Raw genomic sequence first — 18816 nt, 5'->3', positions numbered from 1 at the left:
TCCTCCTCGGTCGGAGGTCCTTACCTTACTTTGATATTTAGCCAAGTTTCCTCTTAGTTCATTTATTTATTTAGTTATTTATTTTTATTTTTACTTTTTATGACCAAGATCTTCATTAGATTGTCATATTCTTAGAAATTCTTAAAGTTGTTATTTTCAACGCTAGAATAAAACTATTTATTATTTATTCAAAATATAGTTAAATTGCCAAACCCAAAAACAAGTCACCAAGGATAATAATCAAACCTTAGTAACTTGGGGGGCATAAGGGTATAGATTTAACTATACTCGTACCTAATCCTACAATTTCCATAAACAAAAATAATTTTAGAAAAGTGGTGAATTTTTTAAAATCACAAACACTTAGACTAAAAATTATAATGGATAGAGAGTGGATTTAATTATATACATGATAAGCACTTAATCTAGAAAAGAGAATTAACTCTAAACAAAAACTAGTAAGTCAAACATGTTCATCAAGAGAGCTTAAAGAGCAAACTCATTTAATTAGCTATTTAACTAAGGATAACTTAGAAAAAATAGAGTGTGTCAAGTACTTGGATGAAAAGTAACCAAGGAAAGAAAAACACAAACTACCCATGAAAGTTGTCTAAAGATGATAAAACTAAGGAGCACATGCGCTCGGGATAAACAGCACAAAGGCTAAAACTCTCAAGGAAGAGTATCTTCAGGCGGGTCCATAGAAGTAGAACCACCGGGAATATCAGTCGTGGAAGGAAGCGTGGCTTCTCGAAGGAGTCTTGCCTTGCACTTCATAAGCTCCTTATCTTTAGTCTGGGGAGGCATGTGTGAAAGGTTAAGTTTAAGTTTTTGGTTATTTTTCCACAACTGATAAAATTGGTCGTCGAAGGCGCGCTTGTAGGTCTGACGGTCTTTCGCTGCCCTTTCCTCAAGTTTCTGAATGGTGTCCTTAAGAGCCTTAACCGCTGAGTCATGTTCTTTAGTGACTGTATCTAGCGCCGTATTCTTCTTCGCGAGATCAAGGTTCTGATCAATGTAATAATTCACTTGAGTCTTTCTCTCCTCCAGCCGGGTCTGCGCATTATTGAGTTCCGTCAGCCTCCTACCAAGAATTTCCTTAAGTTCATCCTTGTCACGCTCATGCTTTGCGTCCGAAAGAGCGGAGAGTTTCTTCTGCTCCTTAAGGGCTGCTTCTGCGGCAGCTAGTTTCTCTTGTAAATTTGAAGACTGACGATTGGAGACCATGAATTGAGTCACACCCTAAAAAAAAATAAGAGAATGAAAGGGTGTCAGCACAATAAAAGGATATGAGATCATATAAATATGAGCGTGCACATAAGAAGATAGGCTATTATCAATACAGTTTGATAAATAATCCATCACGTACCCGAAGGATGTCTTGGACTCCTTTAGTGACAGTATCACCTTCGTAGTTGGACATGTCACGCACCACCTCAACGGTTGCAGTTTTTCGAACAAGGAGGTCAATGTTGTCATGCACAGACTCTAGCATCTGAATTGTGGCATCATCGGGACGAATTATGGGAACCACGATGGAAGGTCTCCTCATGCGGCCACCAATATTTGGGACAGAAGGAGAGACTTGAGCATTCTCCTCGCCTTCTACCGCGGCAGGACAAGGCTTCCTCAGTTGGGAGCAGGCTCGAGGGACTAGAGGAAGGTCTGGAGCACTTTCCTCTCCTCCAGACTCATTAACATCCTCACTCTCACCATAACTCGCAATTAGTTGGTGGAACATATCTGAATCTGTAAAAAAAAAAAATTAATATCACAATACACACAACATCATAATGTTATCATATGGGTATGTCAAAAAAAAAAACTGAATAAGTATATATTAAAAAAAAAAAGAAAGGAGAGAAAGGAACCTTCAGAGCTATAATCATTGAGCATTGTAGTATCCTCGGGATTGCTATCAACACCAACAATCACTCCAGTGTCCCTCCTCGAAGTAGCGGGTGGTAAAGATCTGTGGATGGAAGAGTCGGCTGTAGTAAAGTTCCCATGAGAAGGATTCCCCCCGTCAATGGGAATAGCAGGAGCATCAGGTCCATCGATTGTGCTTGCGACAATTGTGTTATGCTCAAGAGGGTACAATCCCACTAACTTGAGCATCTCTGGAGTTACAATCTTTGGAGCTGATTTTTCAGCGTCTGGCATAGCTGTCAAGGCTGCCGCGTGTTGTATCATCTCCTCGGTTGGGATCGGTCTGGAATATGTACCCGTATGGTTGAAAGCCCGGTGGGTAGTGTCCATGGGGGTTGTAAAAAAGTAGGACGTCCGATGCTTGTCAATGCGGTTTGTGCTACAAATACCAGAAACATACGGCTGATTCCGTTCTCGGTTCATAAAGTAGAAGTACTCTGAATGGTTCATGGACGGGCAAGTCCGGAAGGAAAGGAGGTAGTGAATTTCATGAGGAGAAGGTCTCCCCCATCCCTTCTGATGATATATTATGAACAAAGCAGATAAGGCCAGGTACCCATGAGGAGCAATTTGGGCCGGCGAAACGTCAAAGTAGTTCGCCACCTCTCGAAAGTAATCATGGAGTGGCAAGGTCGCTCCAGCCTCGATGTGGTATTTCGTCCAAGCACAGGAATCACCTGGGGGAGAGCCGGCTTTTTGGCCTTTCTTCGCTGGGACTACCTTCACCCCTTCACCAAGAGGGTACGAAGAGAGGTAACTTTGCACCTCGGACGACTCCAAACTGCTGTCTGGACGTTCGATTGAGACGTTGGGATCCCAAGTACTCTGATCATAGCGTGCCTTTGCCTCTAAGGTAGACGCCATGCGCTGAACCTCTCGCTGGTTCCGCTTCTTTTGTTTTTTGGTCGCCATGTGTGGAGCCGTTCCCTCTTGCTGAGTCCGCCTCTTTTGGGTAGGAGGATTTTGAGGAGCAGTATGAGCTTCATTTTCCTCTGGGCCGTCTTGGGAGGAAGGATTGGCCATCTCTGTAATAGCGTGAGGGGTGGAGCACTCTCCTTCGTGCAAAAAGTACAAGGCCCAGCGTGGGAGGATTCTTTTCAATCTCTTCACTCTATGAATAGGACATGTAGTTTCGTGAGATCCGCCAGATGACTCACTACTACTTAAAGGGCTAGGAGAAGACGACGAATCAGATGAATTTGGAGGTGACCGGTAGTCTGAGTATAGGTGAGCAAGGAGGTCGTCGTCAATATGGTTGTCGCCTCCCCAATGGTCACGAGCATACATCTACAAACACAAGTATGGGGAGTGAGCATGCAAGCATGGAATGAGGTAACAAAAAATAAATAAAAAAAATGCTATGTTAAATTCACTTGGTAAGGTGATGAGGCTAGTTAATTAAAATAAATTAGATAAAAACTAATTCAATCACAAAAATTAGATGTAAACTAAATTTGATTTAAATCAAATTGGAAATATCTAATTGTGTTAAGTTGGATTGGAATAAATCTAATTTAATTTAACTATGCTAAATGAATATTTTTTTTTTTTTTAAAAAAAAAAAGTATTTTATTTTATTTTTTGGCTTGTTTTGGGTATATTAGAATTTTATTGAAGCATCAACTTCCTCTATGTATTCTTGGTATATACACATGTAAAAAAAAAAATAATAAAGCAATATGTGTAGCCCCAAGAGCTCCAACAAAGGAGCAAATGGCTCCATAAGCTCCTACAAAGGGGTCAAATGGCTCCATAGGCTCCTAAAATGGAGCTGAAAAAAAATGAAGCTGAAAAAAATGGAGCTGAAAGAAAAAAATGGAGCTGAAAAAAAAAATGGAGCTGAAAGAGAGAAAGTGGAGCCGATTGAATGGCTCCATGAGCTCCATAGGCTCCTAAAATGGAGCTGAAAAAAAAAGGTGGAGCCTATTGAATGGCTCCATGAGCTCCACAAAGGAAAGTGGAGCTAAACAAAGGAAAGTTGAGCCTATTGAATGGCTCCATGAGCTCCAACAAGGGAAAGTGGAGCCAATTGGGACAAGAGGAGACCCAATTGGTATTGTTACTTTTGTTTTAAAAAAAAAAAAAACACACACACACAATAGGCGTGGAGTAAGCCTCTACACATCCACACTCATCAATTCCTACATATTCCAACCTATTCTACCTTTTTGTCTTTATCCTCTAAAGCCTAAATAACCACAAACACATTTTTCCCTCCATTTTAAATGTCTTTTGGATCAAAACTAGAAATTTCAAATGTTCATCATTATCATCATCATGTTCTTCATTTTTTCCAAAAAGTTCACTCAAATCATACCAAATGCATAAATCTCACTCATTTCTAAAATAAATAGTGGATTAAGATAACCCATAGCCTACATTGCAAAGTTTCATTCATAGATTCCAAAAATTTCAAGCCAAATTTCACAACATTAGGAAAAATCAAATATGTAAAAAGAGGGTTTTGTGAAAAAGTTCAAAGAATACTATGATTTTCATATTTTCTATGAATTTTAACATGGAAAATAGAATTAAATAGTGAATGGATGAGAGAAACTTACTCAATAGTGATGTCCAAGCTTGAATCCCTTCCAATAATCTCTAGTTTCCACTTTGAGCATTCCTTTGAAATGGTTTTTTGAACTATTTGAGAGGGTTTTTAGAAAAGCTTTTATTTTTAATATAGAGTGAAGAGTAGAATGGATGGGTTGTGAAGAGAGGAGAGGCCTATTTAAAGGCTATAAGGATTAATTAATTTTTTTTCACTTCTTTTGTTCATGTCCAAAGATGCTTAAAAATATTGGTGGTCTTCTACATGTCTACACTCGGCAGTACCAATAGTTGCGGGTGTGAAGTCCAAGCGCGCGGGGATTATTTTTTCTACAAGTCCATCATAACATTATAAAGTTATGATAAACTTGGGGGGCAAATGTTATCTCTCAAAAAATCCAAAATAATGGTGCATGAATTTTTACTCTAGATATGGAGGTCCAACAAGGTGGAGCTTATTGGCCATGGAGGAGCTCATGGGCCATGGAGGAGCTCATGGACCAAGGAGGAGCTCAAAGGCCAAAGAGGGGCATTGTGGGCGCACTAAGCTCCCAACTCCGTCAGATGCCAAGGTGCAACCGTCAGGTGCTAAGGTGTAAAGGGCTCCTCAGCTGTCAAATTATCTCAAGGACCTGATGGGCACGAACCGACCCAATTAGCTCCCCTCAGGTACCCATGACCATCCGGGTCCGCTAAATACGAGGGACGCGTGCTGTTAGAGCTGCTCCAAAAATATAGTCAAAAAGTGATAAGTGAAGAGATATTTATTTTTTAAATAATTATTTTGTATCTTGAACCTAACCGAACTATAGTTACGGAAGGGGATACCTAGGTTTAAGGGATTTTAATCCTAGATGAATATCTATATAAGGGGGGTGAAATCACTTGTAAAGGGGACCCTGAAATTGATACTCACGAGATCATACTCTTGAGCTCCCTCTCTCAAATTCTAAAAACTCACTTGAGGAGTGAACTCTTGGAGAACATAACTCTGGAGAACTCACCTCAAGCATTGAGATCAATAACACTCCAAGTGGACTAGCCTATTACCGCTGAAAGGGGGTGAACCACTATAAAATTCTTGTGTTCGTTTATGGTGAATTTCTTTTTGCAAACCGGTTTACTTTGATTAACTATTGCTTGTGTTCATCTTGCTCGTTTTACGATCTTCTTAGATCCGTTGACGAAAAACCGCGTCAACACAGTCAAACAGTACAGTACCATCGACCATAATATCAGCCTATACTCGGTACACTGGTCATACTCCAGCTTCTAGTCATACTCTAGCTTTACCGATGTGATACTGTCAGATGGTACGAAGCCAACATACATATCTAATGTAATCTAACAGGCTTCCTAACATGCACGCTAAACATGTAAATACATATCCATACTGCTATACTAATCTTACCTCGATTCTGAATTTAGGTGTGCCGGTCAACTTGAGTGGAACGAACTGCACAACGATTTACAGGCTCCTAAACCATAACAATCACAACACTAGATAAGTGACACGCTAAATCACTTCCTGGGGACTTAAACTAGAAACTAAAAGTTTCTCTATCGATAAAAAGCATGGCAATACCCTAAACAACGTAAAAATGGGAAGAACTAGGGTTCCCAATTTTTCCCCAACTGGTAGACCGGTTCTACAACTGGAATTCCGATTCTGGAAGGAACCTAGAACACCAACCGGCATTCCGGTTCCTGCAAGCCATACTGAACCGAAATTCCGCTTCAGTGCAGGAAACTTCAAAATTTCGATTCTCACTCAAATCAACCTCAAACTTCATGCAACATTCCACACCTGTTCTAAATACCCCAAATAACAAAACCCAAGCAAAGAAACCAAGCTTCAAACACAGAAACGAGATTCACCATTGAAGGTTCAAGATTGAGTTCAAAAACACAAAACTTGACTAACCCTTCAAACAACCACCAAATCATGCATAATTCAATCTATTTCAACATAATTTAACCACAGAAAACACTACCTAACAATAACAACAACCACAGCAACGAAAATCATCATTTTACCTTGAAACCCATAGTTTTTGAGCCAAAATTCTAAACTTGAACCGAAGCAACTAAACATGCCTCAAAACCTATTCTAATTCACTCAATCAAGCATGCTTAAACTTCTGAAAACAACACATAATTACAGCAGCAACAACAATCCAAAACTAAGCATGCAACCTATCATTTTTCTTCAAAAATTCATGAAAACATCAAGAACAAGTTACCAAAATCTTACCAAGGATTAGAGATCACTTAATCTTGAGAAAATAGTTTGGATTACCAAAGAAAATACCCAGCTTCTTGCTGCTCAAAGAGGGCCGAAAGAGAGAAAGAGAGTTTGAGAAAAAAGAATTTTTGCTTTTCTTTGATTTTGTAAAAAGAAGTAAATGAATCCTCTTATTTAATTTTATTTAAATTAATATCAGCCAACATAACATAAAATAAAACATAATATCACCAAATAATAAGCTCACTAAAGGACAAAACATAATTGGGGCAAAATGACCATTTTACCCCTTCACACTAACATAGCACAAAAGGGGTACTAAGGGTATTTTGGGAAATTCTAAATTCCAGACTAATCCCGACATTGCCAATGTCTAAATAAACTGCCCCAGCATACTAAAATACTAAACTGTGATTCTACTAAGCCATACACCGCGTTCCATGTTGTCGGGCACCGAAAATGCAAAATTATGAAATTTCACTATATGACATAAAAATGCAGTCTGAATTCAAATATAGCAACATAAATAATTATTTAAATATCTATAAATAATTTTCATAATTAAATCTTAATTAACTGCTAATTTCCAAATTAAACTAAGCGGTCTTTATAGTTTTGGTAATCTTGGCTTGGCTACAAAATGAGCATTTTTCAAAATCATTTAAAGATAATTTAGGAATTAGGCCTAAACTACTCATGTTCTTTATTATGCGTTTATTTACGTGACAAAGTCTAGCATGCCAAGTATTAAAAGAACACAACATATCAGCAGAAGCATTAACTTTATTGACTTGAACATTCAATTTAAACATTCCCTCAGTTGCGTACCCCTTCCCTACAAATATCCCATTCTTAGTTAAAGTAAACAAATAAGCTCCTATAGTCTGTGTGAACCCCGCCTTGTTGAGAAGATAGCCCGAGACCAAATTGTTCCTCATCTCTGGAGTGTGCATCACATCTTTCAGAATCACAGTTCTTCCAGAGGTGAAGTTCAATTCCACATTTCCAGTACCAGCAACTATATGTTGGAATTATTTTACCAGGATCTTAGATCTACTCACAAGTATGTTTATTAACACCCTAAATATGAACTTTCTAAAACGATTAAATAAACACGTATAAAGTTTAAGAAACCTTACATTGGGTCCAGCACAATTAAATGACTCCTTCCGTTCAGATCTCTAACCCTTGTATCCTTTCTGTAGAAGAGTATTATCGAGATCTGAACCTGGATCTCTTTCTCTGAATCCTTGATGCTGAAACTCCTTTGCTGATGATCTTTCTTCACGATCTTCCTCACTATGATTGAGGTATTGCTTGCTGTGTGTGGGCACTACTCTAATCACTAAAGGGATTTCGAAATTATCAAGGAAGAAGAGAGAGAGAGAGAGAGAGAGTGGCGGCCAAGGTAGAGAGAGAGGCTCAGGTTTTTCTCTGAAGGAAAAATAGAAAATTTAAGTGTCAATTTCCTGAAGCCTTCACTATCTGTTTATAGCATTCCACTAGGGTTATGTTTGAATTATTTGGCATTAAAATAATGAAAATATCAGTTTAAATTTCCTACAAAAGTGGTCGGCCCTACACTAGTGGATTTGGGCCTCACTTTTTGACATTTTGCAGTTTTACCTTTTCTGCATCTGATTTTCTCAAAAATGCCAATTTTCTAATTCAACTATTTAAATGTCAATTCTAACTATTTAATAACTATAAATAATTATTAAATAATATTGTCATTTATCATATTTATTAATTGATATGAGTCTTACAAGCAATATTATCTCAACTAATGCGGGGACCACGGGTCTATATAACCGAGCTTCCAATAAGTAGATCAAGAATTTAGCACTAAAATTCACTAAAATTCACTTTACATTAACCAATGCTCTGGAAAGAACATAGCACTTCTCCAAATGCAAGTAAACTCTGTTGTAGATTATCATATCAGTAAAACCTTGTGTCTGATAAATCTAGGAAACTTTATTCACATAGTCATGTTCACTTTCCAATGTGTTGATGGCACAATAAAGAGGATCAAGTATGTGAAAAGGGTTTCAAATGAATTCATACATTATGTACATATAATCATGAAATAAATCATGTGAACCATGCAACATTAAATGTTATTTCTGATCTATATTAATAAGTAAATCTGATTATATTGAAATGAGTTTTATTTAGGGCATAAAACCCAACACTATAGTGGTGTGGGAGTCCCCCAACAACACTTTCTGATCCTCTGTAGCAGCAACATATGTTTTAAACATATTTCTATCATGGCAGACATGGCGGGAAGCCCCAGTATCTACCCACCACCCTTCGGATCCACCAATAAGGCTGATCTCTGAAATCATAGTTGTAAATGGCAGCGCTTCTATCAGGTTAGCCTGCGGAGCAGAACTAGGCCTGTTCTTACACTTTCGTGCCATATGACCTGGCTTGATACAGTTGTAACACATGAACAAACCAGAGTCATTTCTATTAGGGTATAGTTATTGCCTGTTATTATGGTTCCTTTGATGGTTCCAATTCTGATTGTTGTTATTGGTTCGAGGTTGATTGTTGTGGTTTGGATTCGCTTTGCGATTCTAATTCTTAAAGTTTTTCCCATTGGGTTTCAGAACAGCAGTGGATCTTTTATTAGTGTTGTTGTTGTTTCCAAAAACAAGCACCTCTTCCTTTTGGTCTTGTTTTCGGGCTTCCTCCTACATTCGAAGACGAGTGATCAGACTTTCCAATGAAAACTCTTTTGTTTTATGCCTGAGAGTATTTTTAAAATCTTTCCACGAAGGGGGTAATTTATCAATCATAACAGCAACTTGAAATTGTTCATCGATAGTCATACCTTCAGACAGAATTTCGTGAGCTATTTTCTGAAGCTCGTGAGACTTGGCTTCGACTGATTTATCATCGGTCATTTGAAACTTCAGGTAGCGGCTCACAGCATATTTCTTTGTTCCCGCCTCCTCGATATCATATTTTTTCTGTAATGCTTCCCATATCTCTTTGGCAGATTTGTCAGAATTATAATAATCATACAAATCATCAGACAAACCGTTCAAAATAAAATTCTTACACAAAAAATCATTCTCTACCCAGGAATCCCTTTCCTTAACCTGCGATTCGTACTTCTCGACTTTATCCTTCTTCTCGACACGAGGTGGAGTCTCAGACACAACTGGTTTCAAAACAGTAAGCACAAACGCATCTGTTTTCATGGTCAGAAAAAACAACATCTTCTGTCTCCAACGTTTAAAGTGCAAACCCTCAAAACGAAACGGCTTGTTAATGTCAACAGTAGAACCAGAACATGCATCGATAGTAGTCATAGCAGAAAGAACATCTTAAAATTGTTGAGTAAACCGATAGCAAAATAAATGAGGAACGATATTACCGAATGAAGAATTCTGGGTTGAGTTGCAGACTAAGTCGCTCTCTTTAAGACGTTCGCGACACTGCCCAGGAGTGTGCAAGCAGTCGGAAATTTCCGGTCGTCCCTAGGATAAAACAGCCAGTCGTTGCACTGTATCGGAACCCCACTGCACTATAGAGCACCGTCGAATACACCAAAAAATTTTTGATATCGCAGATGGAATTTTTAATTTTATGAAAATTGTATTTTTCTGATACGAAAGAGATGTGTTCTTCCCATCAGTTCAATCGCATTATATAGGCGAATGGATTGAATAAACATAACGAGAAGAATAACGTTTTCTGAAGTGGGGTGAGTTGGTTTTTGAACGTGTCCCGTTAACTGATACGACTAAGTAATCAGTTTAATCAAACACGTTTCTTAATTCAATTAATAAATAAAAAATAATTATTTTATTATTAAATAATTTTTCTGTAAAAAATAATATAGTGTCACACCACACCAACCAACCCAGCCCAGCGCAGCCCGGCTCGGATCGGACGGACGGATGGCGCGCGTGCGCGTGTGTGGTGGGTCAAGTGTGTGTGTCCTCACCCATTCACACAAAACTGGGGTACCCCTTGGGGCCCAAACCCAAATGCCAAAGTTGCACTCTTTATACCTTTATAAATGAGTGTTCATATCCCATGTGGGACTCTTTCCAACTCACACACACTAAGACACTTATATATTTTGTTAAAACATTCACAACATTTCAAACAATAGGTGATATAGGTGGGTGAGTGGGGTAGGGAATTGAAAGTTCTTCAAGAAGCATCTATACTACACGACCTATGACTTCTTGTCCATACTTCTCACCATTAAATATAAATGCAAGTGAAATCAGAATTAAGCAAATCTAATAGAATCTCAAATCATGAATGAGAGCAAGCACCCTTCAAAATAAATAAAATATTTGAATGAAGAAGGAATTCAAATCATGTTAAAGGCACATCAAGCCGCTGCCACCATTAAATCATATATGTATAGCAGAAAATATGTCTCTAAAACAAATTTATTGTCTCGATTATATATTCTGATTTGAAATAGATCTGAAATTGAAGTGAAAAAAAAAAGAAATCTGAGAGATGAGAGAGAGAGTCTCTCGAAAGCATATAGTGGTCATGGTAAAAATTTTTATTACCAGCTGCTAAGCCCGATGACTTTGTATCACAATTTGACAGCTTTAATAACTCTTTATCTTTAAATGGAATCACTTAAAACTTTCTCATCAATAGCTCTTGCGTAACAATCAATAGCCTCAATAAACACTGAAACAATCAAATTAGGGCGATACACGTTTCAATAGAAGATGAAGAGCACCAAATAGTGACAATATAATTCATCAATTTCATCCAAATTTTAAACTAAAGAAAACCCAGAAAACATTACCGTGCTATTACAAGAATTATTAACAATAATTATTCTCTTATAGCCAAAAAAACACAATGAAAATGGAAAAAACTAACACTACAGTGACCAAGAGAAGAGATTACATGGAGTTATAAAAAACTATGGTTGAACTCACCTGACTTAGAGAAGAGATGATCAATCTCAGTCCAATCCACCACAGTGAGCAGAGTAGAGATGGTCCCGATGTCCCTATCCTGTGCAAACGAGAATCTAACACCATTATTATAAATAAATCCTATTATATATAACTACTAAAAAAATATGAAAAAAATCCTTAACAAAAAATGGGTCAAAACATTTTCAAAACAAAATCATCAAGAACAAAATGTTATAAATATATATATATAAATGAAAATATAAATATATATACATTACCTTTGAGAGGGGGGAGGAGCGGAGGGAGCAGACGGAGAAGGAGAAGCTCGAACACCGAATGGGGTGGTAGCCAAGCTCCGTTCAAACAACGATGAACGGACCTGAAAACCACTCACAGAGAGAGCAGAGAGAGATATTGCGAGAAAGGGAGAGGCAGCTTGGGCAGACGAACCTAGAGAAAGAGCGAAGGAGACTGTGGAAACTGGGAAGAGGACTTAAAATGGGTATCTGGTTCTAAATGGGAAAACCTAATTTTGAGTTGGGATTTTGTAAAAGAAGATGCCCTTTACCGTCAGTTAGCCAAAGAAGCTAACGTAGAAGCTAACTACTTTTGCTTCAAATTCTAACCGAAGATAAATGTCAATTTTTTTTTTAATTTTTATCTTTAGCATCTGTTTTTGTTTTAGTGTCGGAGTAATAACCGACGCAAATTAATCATTATTTGCATCGGTTACCAACCGAAGCAAAAAAGTTAAGGTTGACTTTTGCGTCGGTCAATGACTTTGACCAGACGCGTTGACCGACACAAAAAGCCTTTTTTGTAGTAGTGTGATGCAGGAAAATAATGGGGGAAATTACAGATTTTTCTACCATTAATGGCAAAAAAATCTGTATTTTTTTTACATTAAGTCAACAGTAGCGATAATTTTTAACTGTCGCCTATTTTGTTAGTTTTACGACGGTCGTATAGGCGACGGTTATAGAAACCGACGTGAATACTTTTAAACGACTGCTTATAAATGTCGGGTAAAACCATTTTTGTAGTAGTGCTGCTACCAAAATATGCTAGCAATATGCTACTTCAACATGGTCTTTATTTATGTTTATGTAGGATGGGAAGGAGTAGCAAATGATTCGCGAGTTCTAAAAGAGATAGTAGCCAATTTAGATAATTGTTTTCAATTTCCTTCTACAAGTAAGTGATTAATGAAATGTAATTTGCTAGTACAATTACTTAATTTTGTATTTCAACTAATTTAACATTTTTATGCATATAAACTTGAAATAAGTATTATCTATGTGATGCAGCATATCCATCCACTCGGGGATTTTTACCTCCTTACCATAATGTTCGATATTAGTTAGGACATTATCGTCGTAGGTGTGCTCTAACGAAGGAGAAACCATGCCCATGCTCAACATAGAAATGTTATCAAACGTTAGTTTTAAAAGCAAGATTTCAAATAACAGATAAGATGGCCCCATATGAGTTTCATGTCCAAAGAGATGTTGTTATTGCATGTTTTGCAATTAACAATTTTATCAAGAAATAGCGCATAAATGATGGACTTATTCAATTAGTTTGATCAACCTCAAGTAATCTTCGAGGAAGGACTTGAAGAGAAAATATTGGAGGAAACTAATTATGAATCCATTTGGAGAGCAGAAGATGCACAATTCATAAACAATTTGAGGAATGAACTTGCACTAAACCTAATGCAAAGAAAGGGAAACAATAAATACTATAAATTCTTAAAGTTAATTATATTTGTTTTTTAATATTTGAATACTTTTTTTGTTAAAATTTAAAATATAGTACAATAAATTTGTTCATAATATATAAATAACAATTTTGGTATGATATTTTATTAGTTAGATTTACATTCAGATGTGAAAAAACAAACAGTCTTAATATTTCTGTATTCAAATTCAGATATGTTATTTTATTATTCAGATGTGCATTCAGATTCAGATGTATAGATCTTAAAAAATAAATGTACCCTAAGTCTTACTCCATAGATCCCTAAATTAGAAGCAAGTTTATTTATGTGATTATCAAAAAAATATACAATTACAATGAGACGACTTACCTACATAATCTTAGTTGGATTGGACCGGCTCATCAAATGTTTTAACTAGACTTTATACACATAGATGTCAAGTCCATTGACTATTGATTACAAATAAAATGAGCTAACACACAGTAAGTAACTATCCAATAAACCCAAATTTTAATAAAACCAATAAAAATTAATTAAACACAAATAAAAGTCTAAACAATCCATAAATAATATTTGATATGTAACCATCAATAGTCTTATAGATATAGGTTAACACTTTCTTGTTTTTAGGAGCAATTGGAGCTCTTTAGTTTTTAAGTCTTTTTCTTTGATCTTGCATGCTGAACCTAGTAGAAAGTGGTTTTTCAGTATAATTATATAAACAATCATCATTCTATAATGTCATAAAAAAAAAATTCTTGGAGAAATTTTAATTCGAAAAACCAATTCATAAATATATTTGAGAATCAATCTTTGAAAAACTAATTACGAATGAAATTTAACAGCCTATAATTAAAGAATAATTTCAAATTATGAGAGCGTATAAAAAATCTTGAGTATATCTATTGACAATTTCAAAAATATAACAATTTAAGCAAAAGCATAAGAACAAAAATATTGAAGAATTTAGTAGTAGTAATTGGATAATGAAAAGCGTGATTTGTAGCGATATCCGATTCCAATAGAGAATTCATAGTAAAGTTAGGGTTTGATCCGTAAAGAGCCTGAACTCCTTGTATATCGTCAAGCTGCAAATCTGTTTTCCTCTCTCTAGGCTTTAAACTCGGATACATAACGGCCTCTTTGATCGGAGTGTGAGTCAATCCAAGTAAATGTCCGATCTCATGAGTAGCTACCGACTCTAAGTCGATAGCAATGGTAGATTCCTCTGATCCAAAGTCTACGGCCCATCTTTCAGCCGCATCAAGGTGAAACTTTCCACTTTCTGGAGAAAACGAGTGTGCAAGTACCCCAAGGATCCCATCAAAAGGCTCAGAATCACCATGATCGCCGCTGTAAAACCCTATCTTAATGTCGGCGTAGACATAGTCTTCAGTCTCAGAAAAACCAACTGGAATCACAGACGACCACCGGGAAAAAGCACGCTTAAACACCGCTCTTATGTCAGAAAAACTCAAGTAACGGATCATATAGTCTGGTGAAAAAGCATATGTGAGAGTCATATGCATTCTTCGAGTCCATCTGGGTCTTCCAGGAAAGTATTGGTACCGCTTTGATCCATGCAACGTACTGATTACATCTGCCACACCACATCTTGGTGTTTTTATTTGTGCAATAGTTTCGAAATCGAGCTTCCCTGTAACTGAGAGACCATGACTCGATTGAAATTGAATTATAGCTGATTCCAACTCATCATCCAATTCGTTGTTGAAGGTTACCTTTTGTTGTGGTCGGAGATAACCAAAACGATGAAGGTAATTCTTTGACAATCCAATGATGTCGCTTTCTCTATTTGAATTGAGGAAGCTCACTTGGTAATTCTCTATGATTGGTGAGGCTGCGCTTGAGGTTTTTACCGACGGATCAAGTTTGCTATGTCGGTCTTCCAATGTCTTGTATTCCGATATTACTGTAGCTGGAAGGCATTTTGGAGAGATGATAAGAAAATATAAGATGGCAGAGATGGAGAGAGAGTGATTCATGGTTCTGATGACGCTTTTAACGTTTGGAGGGAAACTTGACTTTAAATGAAGGGTCAAATTAATAATCGTTCACAAATCATTAACAATGAGTCCTCTCTAAAATTTAAATATAAGATGAATGTTAGATAGTACATTCAGTTATATGTTACAAGTGTGTCTATACTAGTGTGTTTGATGGCAGGGATTATGATTTATATAGAGAATATTCTAAAGTGGTGGCCTGTCTTTTTCGCTTCAATTATAAAACTTGTCGTTGGTCTTTGACTCTGTAATAGAGGCCAACCCTTAATTTGATGGTTGGTACGCGATTAAAAATGTTTAGTTTGATATTTTTTGTTTAATGAAATCGAAAGAAAAACTACCTTTGATTCTATTATTTGAATGTATTTTTATGTATTTTCTACCAGTAGAATTACTATTAAAGACCGTTCCACACATTTTTTTTTATGATATATAGAAGGCATACATGACATAAAATATTAAATATTGTGTCGCATGCTATATATTGGTAGAATAAATAAATGAATTGTTAACATAATTCTAAAGAAACACATAAGAAGTCAATGATTCTTTCGTGTATCATTCAAACATATAGTATAATCACAAGGGTGCGGTAGTACTTGATTAAGACTCTAAACATATGTTGTTTTCAGTCTATAAATAATGGTTAGTTTTGGAAATAGACATTATTTTAACCATGAGCCCCCAAAACTTATAGGTGTTACTGCAAGAATCATGAGTAGTAATATCGACCAATCCAACATGGGCTTTAGATCAAGCTGCGTTACATCTAACGGACACAAATGCTTCATCACTATATTTTATTCTTTCGACGAGACCGAGAGTCAAAAAATATATTACATTTATGATATATTTTTTTTGTTCGTTATTCGTATTGCAGGCGAAGGGAATAAAGATTGGTCGTTAGGATTTTGATAGCAAATTATTTCTGTTGGGCTCTGTATCTTTAGATTACGTGTGGAAGTTTTGGGCGTGAAGAATACTCAATTAATAAGTATTCAGCCCATCATAATGTCATATCTTATTGCTTTTTTGTTAAATTTTATATATTATATATTTATATTCAATCTTGACGTGACCACATTGTACCAAACCCACATGCATCCATAGAATTCCAGTTTTAGTTTATGTTTAAAGTATCCCCTTACAATAATTTCCATTCGGTAAGGGAAATTCCGCCAAACACCCAAGTAAGACCCTTTGCAACCACCATGCCTGGCCCATGTATATCCGAGAGCTTTTATGAATTTTCAATTTGAACTTATTACTAAATATTAATTTCATTGATTTTAAAGAAGATGACTACAAATATCACAAATATGTACATAATGAAAATGGAACCAGCTTAAAATGAAGAGAACTTATAAAAACAGAGAGCTGCCCAATGAATAAAATGCTCAGCTCATACTTTTGAGGCTGGCGAACTCTGTATTTATAGAGTGTGAATTACAAAAGAATATGCTAAATGTGTATAACTCATACAAATCATTTACAATTGATAAGGCCAAAAATATTCTAACGGTACAAAAAGGAATTTGTTATGATTTTGGGACCACAAAATCACATAACAATCATCTGCTAATAGAGTACTGAAAATGTTGGAAGCACTACTACAAAAAAGATTTTAAAAGCATTTTTTAAGTCACTAAAAGAAAAGTGTTGCCCATCTTAAAAGAGAAAAAAATATAGCTTGAAACCTCTTTCAAGAGGCAGTTATTTGGAAATAACCGCCTCTAAAGGGTAACACGCCTAATAACCGCCTCTAAAGGGGTTGTGAACTTCTAAAAGAGCTTCAGCCCATAAGATAACCCTAACGAACCCTTATAAAACCCTAACAAAAATCAAGCCGCCTCAGCTGCAAACCCTAAAGAAACGCCCTTTCTTGCTCTCTCTCGCTCTCTAGCTTTATCTCTCTCTCTCTCTCCGTTTATTTGGCTCACCAACCACCGCGTCAGCCGCCATGAAAAGTTTATTATTTTCTCTTCTTTCAATGTCAATCCCTTTTTTTGTGTCCCTTAGCTGATGCCACCATAAACCCTTGACCTAGAGGCGCCTCAACCATGAACCACCCACCACCGTCGGCAAAAAACTCTTACTGTTTAGCATTGGCGGTGACTCAACCACGAAGAACCCAATGCCAATGACCCAACCAATACCAAAGGTCCCATCTCTTCTATTTTTTTTTTTTCTGCTAGATCTTTTTGTGTTTTCTCTTACCATTTTATTTTTGTTATTTGCTGGTGGTTCTCGTGGCCAACTAAGATTTATGGTGCATTTTTTTAAAGAAAAAATGTGTAATCTCGGACTGTTACGTTTAGATCTATGATTTCTTAGTTAAAGTCTGACTTTCTCTTGCTCTATTCACCGTTCTCTGTCGAACTGCAAATAAAAAAAATATAACTGCCTCAGTAGAGTCCCTTTAGAGGCAATTATTAGCAAATAACCGTTTCCATAGGGTCCCTTTAGAGGCAGATATTTGCTAATAATCACTTCTAAAGGACCCTTTAGAGGTGGTTTTTTTTAACCCTTTAGCGACCCTTAGAACGCCAACAATTACGATTTTTTTAAAAACCACCTTTAAAGGGTTGAAAAACCTCCTCTGAAAGCCCTTTTTATAGTAGTGAGAGGATAAGCATCATTTTCATTTTCAAGCAGCCCCTATCAAGCTGAAGGGGGTTTCAACCACACCAAAGCCAGAAAATGAAATCAATTATGAGTGAGGTGCTTTGTTAGACAGTCGACGGTTTGATTATGTGAGGGTATGTACCTGATGATAAGGCTTTTGTTCAACACTTTATCTCTTACAAAATTGACATCTAATTGAATGTTCTTAGTCCGATCATGATACACGGGGTTAGCTAGAAGAAAACTGGCTCTAATGGTATCACACCAAGTAACAAGAGTTTGAGAAAGAGGATACCTGAATTGATTCTGTAGGCCTTGAATTCATGAAATTTTTGCCGCCACATGTGCCAAGGCTCTGTATTCGGATTCTATACTTAAGCAGGATACAACTGCCTGTTTCTTTGATGATCAAGACACTAATGTATCTCCCAAATAAACAAAGTACACTGGAATACTTCCTCTATCATCGAGAGAACATGCCCCATTCGCATCATAGTAACTTGTTAAGTCGAATTTCTCTAAGTACTAGATGTGCAATTCAAGATGGAATGTTCATTTTAGATATCTAAGCCCATGTTTCATTGCACTCCAGTGTGTTATAGATATCTAAGCAAAAGTCAGGTCGAGTGTGTGTCAAGTACTGCAGAACCCCAATTATACTTCGGCAAGAAGTTGGATTTTCATGTGGCTCTCCATCTGACTTTTAGAAAGCTTTACCAACTTTCATAGGGATTAAACATTGCTCAAGATGTTGCATAGCTGTGTTGAGCAGAAAATCCTTTTATGCATTTAGCCTGGTTATGA

At 36.6% G+C, this 18816-nt stretch overlaps 2 protein-coding genes across 3 annotated transcripts; both read right to left on the bottom strand.

The window, feature by feature from the left end:
• Positions 1 to 476: 476 nt before the first annotated feature.
• Positions 477 to 5197, bottom strand: LOC133037909 (uncharacterized). Of its 2 annotated transcripts, XM_061115672.1 has the most exons (4): positions 4491 to 5197; positions 1872 to 3216; positions 1370 to 1749; positions 477 to 1242 (listed from the first exon to the last, which is right to left on the bottom strand). In XM_061115672.1, exons 2-4 carry the CDS (start codon positions 3214 to 3216, stop codon positions 673 to 675), a joined length of 2295 nt encoding a protein of 764 aa, XP_060971655.1. In that variant the 5' UTR covers positions 4491 to 5197; the 3' UTR covers positions 477 to 672. The 2 variants fall into 2 exon arrangements, with proteins under 2 accessions (XP_060971655.1, XP_060971654.1); XM_061115671.1 differs by having other exon boundaries at positions 1872 to 5197.
• An 8939-nt stretch (positions 5198 to 14136) lies between these two features.
• On the bottom strand, positions 14137 to 15786 carry LOC115715760 (metalloendoproteinase 4-MMP). The gene has a single exon (XM_030644431.2). It carries the CDS (start codon positions 15364 to 15366, stop codon positions 14278 to 14280), a length of 1089 nt encoding a protein of 362 aa, XP_030500291.1. The 5' UTR covers positions 15367 to 15786; the 3' UTR covers positions 14137 to 14277.
• Between the last annotated feature and the right edge of the window lie 3030 nt (positions 15787 to 18816).

This window comes from Cannabis sativa, chromosome 5 (genome assembly GCF_029168945.1).
Source record: "Cannabis sativa cultivar Pink pepper isolate KNU-18-1 chromosome 5, ASM2916894v1, whole genome shotgun sequence".
NCBI lineage: Eukaryota > Viridiplantae > Streptophyta > Magnoliopsida > Rosales > Cannabaceae > Cannabis > Cannabis sativa.
Note: the sequence above shows the minus strand (reverse complement) of the source record. Positions and strands in the feature narration are given on the sequence as shown.

What these genes read in the sequence shown, in the direction of transcription:
- LOC133037909 (XM_061115671.1), bottom strand. Translation starts at nt 3,216, where the DNA reads ATGTATGCTCGTGACCATTGGGGAGGCGACAACCATATTGACGACGAC. An exon ending in CAATGATTATAGCTCTGAAG is followed by an intron (nt 1,750 to 1,871) that starts GTTCCTTTCTCT and finishes TTTTTTTTACAG; the next exon opens with ATTCAGATATGTTCCACCAA. An exon ending in GAGTCCAAGACATCCTTCGG is followed by an intron (nt 1,243 to 1,369) that starts GTACGTGATGGA and finishes ATTTTTTTTTAG; the next exon opens with GGTGTGACTCAATTCATGGT.
- LOC115715760 (XM_030644431.2), bottom strand. Translation starts at nt 15,366, where the DNA reads ATGAATCACTCTCTCTCCATCTCTGCCATCTTATATTTTCTTATCATC.